The 6,110-nt window shown below is 41.7% G+C and overlaps 2 protein-coding genes across 3 annotated transcripts in view; one reads left to right on the top strand and one right to left on the bottom strand.

The window, feature by feature from the left end:
* Positions 1–4,457, top strand: part of LOC103393397 (uncharacterized) — a 13,959-nt gene extending 9,502 nt beyond the window's left edge. For both annotated transcript variants that reach the window (XM_025064655.1, XM_025064656.1), the window contains 4 exons: positions 1–399; positions 500–569; positions 2,795–2,903; positions 4,228–4,457. In XM_025064655.1, the coding sequence (XP_024920423.1) occupies positions 1–243 (243 nt within the window). In that variant the 3' untranslated portion in view covers positions 244–399; positions 500–569; positions 2,795–2,903; positions 4,228–4,457. The remainder of the gene's footprint in view (positions 400–499; positions 570–2,794; positions 2,904–4,227) is intronic.
* cd9r (CD9 molecule related) lies at positions 1,284–5,536 on the bottom strand. The gene is made up of 9 exons (XM_008330330.3): positions 5,379–5,536; positions 5,066–5,179; positions 4,519–4,624; positions 4,197–4,294; positions 3,417–3,491; positions 3,232–3,333; positions 3,070–3,132; positions 2,818–2,901; positions 1,284–2,330 (listed from the first exon to the last, which is right to left on the bottom strand). The coding sequence occupies exons 2-9, from the start codon at positions 5,129–5,131 to the stop codon at positions 2,241–2,243; spliced, it is 684 nt and encodes a 227-aa protein (XP_008328552.1). The 5' UTR covers positions 5,132–5,179; positions 5,379–5,536; the 3' UTR covers positions 1,284–2,240.
* Positions 5,537–6,110: the final 574 nt, after the last annotated feature.

Genomic DNA, 6,110 nt, shown 5'->3' on the forward strand with positions numbered 1-6,110 from the left:
GAACTCTTCAGCAGCTTCTACCCTGAGGCTCCTCTTCCTCTCAGTCTGATCCAGGGCAGACCTCTTCATCTAGAGGTCAGACTGTTGGACCCTCCAGACCCTGACCTGGTCCTGCTGGTTCAGTCCTGCCTGGCCGTTTCTCCGGCTCCACGTCCAACATGGATTCCCATCTATGACACGTACGTATGTGTTCAAACAGACGAGGTTTTTTTTTCTTTTTTTTTTCCTCTCATTAATCCTTGAAACTCCCGTCTCAGCTGCTCTTCATCGTCTGACTCGCGTCTACTTCCTTCCACCAACCACATCCGGAGGATTACAATCTCCAACTTCCTGTTCCCGACTCCAGAAAGTCCCTCTCACACGGCCGAAGGAGAATACTCCCCCCCCAGTGACGCAGAGGTGCCTGAGGTTTAACACAGTGGACTAAACTGTAAAGACTCAGACGGACGTGAACCTTCACTTCACTCCATCTTCACTCCATCTTTTCTTCCTCCCACAGATTCACTTCTCATGTGCAGCAATAATTTGCTCTGCTGCAGATTCTGGCTGCACCGTTGGCTGCAACAACAGTAAGTCCATCATCATCTTCATCATCATCTTCATCATCATCAACACTGTGGTCAAAATACAACGATTATTAATGACTACCTTAAAGAAAACACGTGCAGCTGAGAAGGGTTTATTTCCTGTTTTGCCCCTGGATATTTTCTTGCACCCCTAGTGTTGAAGGTGTGATTTGGAGCTAAAACTTATTAATATATTTGAACCTTTCATTTTAAGGCAAGAAAAAAAACTTATTAGAATATTTGAACCTTTCATTTTAAGGCAAGAAAAAAACAACCCCTAAAAAGGGGTCTGTGTACAGTTGGTGGGATGCATAGTTTGAAAACCGTTCTTGTAAATCTCACCATTTGAAAACTGTTCTTGTAAATCTCACCACAAACATTTATGCAAAAAAAAAAAATACCATCACCATTGTCTGCAGCGCCCCCTTTGGATGATCAGGACTATCGGGGGAAGAACGCTGCTGTTAAAATAAAGTAGAACAAATGTTGTGTAATCACTCTGTGCCCCTGAGGTGGGCCTAACCCCCTACTTTGAGAACCACTGGTCTGACCCGTGGTCCAAACTGCGGTTGTTTTCTCCACAGACATGATGCTGTATCAGAATACACCAGTGTGTCCTCTGTCTTCAGGCCCCGCCCCCACACTAATGTAGCTGTTTCTCCATAGGTCCAGCAGCGTCACATGAGCAGTGAAATAAAGACACTCAGAAAACTGCCGTCATGTCCTTCGTCTTTTATTGACAACAGGAAACACGATATTGGCCGAGATGACGAAATACTCACTGGGTTAGAAAAAACCAGTTACTCTGACAGTCAGGTATAACAAAGTACACGGTACTCGCTGTGTACACGCGGAGTTCACAGCACTTAAAGTTTAAAGACATTGATTTTAAAGACAGTATTTGTTTGAACTCCATTCACTCTGTATGAAATGTTCAAGGACGATCAACAACATTTATGGGCCAAACCTGCGGCCCGCGGTTCAGACAGTGTACGGGAAACAAAGTGTTTTTTTAAACCATTGAATAAAGCAGCAACGTTATCACCAGCAGACGACACCAGTGTTGATAAAGCTACGAGTTAAAGCCGTGAGTCGGTGAAGTCAGAAACATGGCTGATGATGAAGGAAATGGTTCCTTTTCTCTTTGTTAAAAAATTCTTTACAGATAAAAAGGTGTAACAACTGATGTGGAAATAGTGCAAATAATTGCATCAGCTCTCGTTGTCGTGGCTGCAGCCGCCACACACACACACACACGCACACACACACTCATCATAAATGGAAATCCTCAGCCCTGCAGCTCATCTCCGCTCAGTCTATCATTAAGTTGTTTTGTTGTCGGCATTGACAGGTTACTTATCACACGCCCACAGTGATCCACAGGCCTTCACACACACACACACACACGCTCTCGCCTGGCTGTGTGTTTATAGCTGTATGAATAATGGTTTATAACAGGCAACATCCATTTCACAGAGAGCTGCAGTAATGAGTACTTTTACGACGGAGAAAGTTGTCGCTCTGCAGATTAGATTTCAGGGCTGGGCTGAGTGTAAAGTAGTTCATAAGATAAAAAAAACATAACAATAAACGTCATCGGAATTCACTGTGATCAGTAGTCGACACACACACAGATGGAAACGAGCCTCCGCTCTCCAGTAGAAGGTGTACTCCTCAGTACACGGCCGAGTAGTACTCACTGACCTCCTGATTGACTCTCTTGATCTGTATCAGGAGGATCACGGCACAAACCAGGGCGGTGATCTGTGGTAGAGACGGAGAAAAAAGGGAGTGGAAATAAATAAAAAAATGAGAAGGGATGGAACAAAGCTGCGCTGTCAAAGAAAAAAAAAGAAAAGAAAAAAAAGAAAAAGAAGGATTTTTTTGCACGACCTACAGGATTAAAGCAGCAGCCACACAGTGAGCTGGCTTTAAGAAAACAGCTGCACCCAGCCATGACAACAGTCACAGGCCGAGAGGCTGGTGTTAAAATGAAAAAAAAAAAAGAAGGATTTTTTTTAATCTGTTGTAAAATGAAGCTCAAACCTATGAGGAGAAACCAGGTTATTATTATTACTGTGACAGAGGAACAAGTCAAAGTAGTTTCTACTGTAGGGACAGGACTCTGGAGATACGATACATCGACACGATATACTGTGACATACTGCGATACTACAGGCACGGTGATATACGGAGGTTTGTTTTAACTGCAGTCTCTTTAAACACAGATTTGTGTGGACGGGCTACGAACCAGGAGAGCTCCAGTTCCGAGGAAGATGCCCATCGTCAGAGGAGAGTAGCTGTTGAAGGCGCCGATGATCTTCTGAGAACATTTCTGTAAGAGCAAGACAATATGTTGTCTTCAATGTCTTCAATCTTGTCGTCAATATGTTGGTTTATTCATGACAATCATCTAGTAACTACAGGTTGGAAGGAGTACTGCGGCTTATACGTCTGAATATATACATGAAATGACCGACGTCCACAGGGTCCATGTACTTACATCTGAGCACGTCTGTTTATCCATATCTACTGGTGGCATCCCAGAAACTCCACAGCAGTTCAGCTACAGAGACGTAAATATATAAATACATAAATAAGATAAATATTTAAAAATTCTAAAAAAAAATGCAACAAAAAACAACAAAGAAAGTCGTAAGATTACCATGTTGTGAACAGCTGTGAGCGTGACGCCGATGGCAGGGTCTCCATCGTTTGCATACTGATTGTACATGCCGGTGTAGAACTCTACAAGACCGTCGCCAACCTGGAGAGTTCAAAACAGACACGTTTATAAAAACAAGAACACCTCCCCTCCCAGTCACTGGTTCTGTGATCTTTTTTTTTTACCTCCTGTCTTCTGGTGTAAGCCAGCGCTCCAAACACGACCATGGCTGCAGCCAGAGCGACCAGCAGGGCGCAGAACTGAGGCGAGGTTAAAAGGAGGCAACAAACATCCATTACTATAAATGAACCAACTCTAAATGTAGTACACACTGCATGGAGATGAAACCACACCATGACATTGTTCTGCGTTTCCAAACCACAGGGAGACCAAAGGGTTCTATTTACAAAAATCTTTTTATGTCAAATGCTGTGGTTTTTGTTTCATTGGACTCAGAGACGTCTCTGTCTGCGTCATCCATCTCCAGCTTGTTCTGGTCGTCGAGCGTTTTAAAAGGCTTGTTGGCGTCGCCTTAGCAACGGTGGAGTTCTTGTGTACTAAAAGCTATCTTGCCGGTCATTTCTCAGTAAAGCTGAGGTTATAATTCAAGATGGAACAAAGTCATTTTCTAGAGTCTGGGCAGTTGTTTTAACCTCCCTTCTAAGATCCCGATGACAACATTTTCATTTGGACTTATCCTTATAGGAGTTGGCTAAACGTTGACATGAGCAGTGTGTCATGGTCAGTCAGTTCCTGTGACACACACACACATTCACACACACCCAGGCCTTCATACTGTAGCCATCTGTTCTGTATCTAACAGATGAAGAATGTCACAATCTCACAAAGAAAAGACAGAAAAAAACTGGAAGTTGTTCTTGTGATGAACTCTTTGACAGAAAAACAAGAACAAAAAATGAGAAAACGTTATGAGAAAAATTTCATATTATCCAAGCACATCTTACCACGATCAGTGGACACTGTTTTTCATTGCAGGCGCCATAATCTCCAAACACCACCACCATCAACAACACGGCGCCCAGAGTCATCAGGACCGTCGCGCCTGATCCAGAAAGTAGATTTTAGTGACTCTGCATCCAGACGTCCCCGGTCTCATGAATTATTTTCTAAAGTGTTTGTTAAGTTTTTACCCTTTTTTTTTAATGCCTCACTAAGCCCTTGTCAAAGATGTTCATAAATAAATATAATTAATAATTGTTACATAACTGTTTCTCTGTTTCTCATAATATTCCAGTGAGAAAAACAAACAAAAATCATTCAACTCACCTACAAAATATATACTTAAGTCTTGTGACCCTGATTCAAAGGTGTTTCCTGTCCCAACACCGAACCTCAGCCACAAACCGAGACCCAGGAAGGCAAAACCCAGAACCTGCAATACACAGAATAAAATCAACAGTCAAAACGCATCATTAAATTAAACAAAGTATAGAATTATTATAAAGGTTCATGATGTAAACAAACAACTATTTTTTCTCTCTGTTTTTACAGTGGGTTTCATGCTGTTCCTTGTTGGGAAACATCAAAACATTTGAGTTGTTTCTTTGGGAGAAAAATACATTTGAAAAGAGCTAAGATCATCAGAATTTAGAAAGAGTTACAATAATAATAATAATAGTAATCGAAGAGCACACGTTCATAAAAACCACAGCACAACCGCAACAAGAAGTTCATTGGAGGAAACGAAAACGGAAATGAAAGAGAAAAAAAATGAACGTGACCTGACATTACACTTTTACTTTTATTCGTCAACATAAACATAAACCCACGAATTCTGTTTTCACGTCCGCCTGAATCATAAATAAATACTTACGGCAAAGATGATGTTGAAAACGATGAGGATATATTTACAGGCGACGCCGCATCCTTCCACTGCCATGGTGAGCAGCAGGTTGTTCTTCTTTCTTTGTTTTTTGTTTGTAAAAATCTGTTAAACAAACACATGTATGACATCATCATTCGGCAGCTTGTTTTCTCTGACACGTTTTTACCTCGTATTAACATGTTAGTTACACAGTGTCTTAACCACATATTACGGTTTTCAGTGATAGCATGTTTGAATCGACCCTAACCCTCCGACGTGTCGCTTATACCGATAAAAAAGCAGCTGTTAAACCAATGAATACCTGTAGTGAAGGAAGAGAATCTTCGTCTTCTTAAACTTATTCAAGTATTTAAAGAGACAAAAAAAGTAATAAGACCAGCTGGTGTCGAGACAGAGACCGTTACCGTGAGACGTTCCTCTCCGGATATCAAATCCTTTACGTTTGCGTTTTACTCCGCCTCTTTGGCCTCGCTCTGTCTTGTGATTGGTTGGTTTTAGTGATTGACAGTTCGGTCATCACATTAACATACAATAAGGGGAGGCTACGAGGAAAGGGCGCAGATGGGAAATATACTGTAGTAGGAGGAACTGTAGGAATTGAAACCGGAAGTGGGACAAATAAGATGGTTTTACAGATTATTTTAAAGTTATTCACACTGCGACGTGATTGTCGATAGTGAACACTTTTGAAATAGATAAACAAGTTCGTACAAATAGGTAAAAAATTACTGTTGCATTAACGCAAGGGCGCCAATCCGTAAATCCTTATTAAATGTTATTGTTTTCTCTTCTCCCCTTAACAATAATAATAGTTTCAAATAAAATAGTCTATTCTAGCTGAACCACGAACAAAATACACAAATGTTTTTCTGTAATATTTTCCCTCCTCTAATATCTTTCTGTGACCTGTGGGTCTGCAGCCGGATTAAGAGAGTAATTGCTTCTGCGGGCTCTCGCAGCCGGTGTCAGGGTAACAGCAGCAGCAGTGCAGAGTGATGTGACCCTCACTGTCGTCCATCACCGCAGGTCCAGT

The sequence above is a fragment of the Cynoglossus semilaevis genome, chromosome 17 (assembly GCF_000523025.1).
Source record: "Cynoglossus semilaevis isolate Cse_v1.0 chromosome 17, Cse_v1.0, whole genome shotgun sequence".
NCBI classification, from domain to species: domain Eukaryota; kingdom Metazoa; phylum Chordata; class Actinopteri; order Pleuronectiformes; family Cynoglossidae; genus Cynoglossus; species Cynoglossus semilaevis.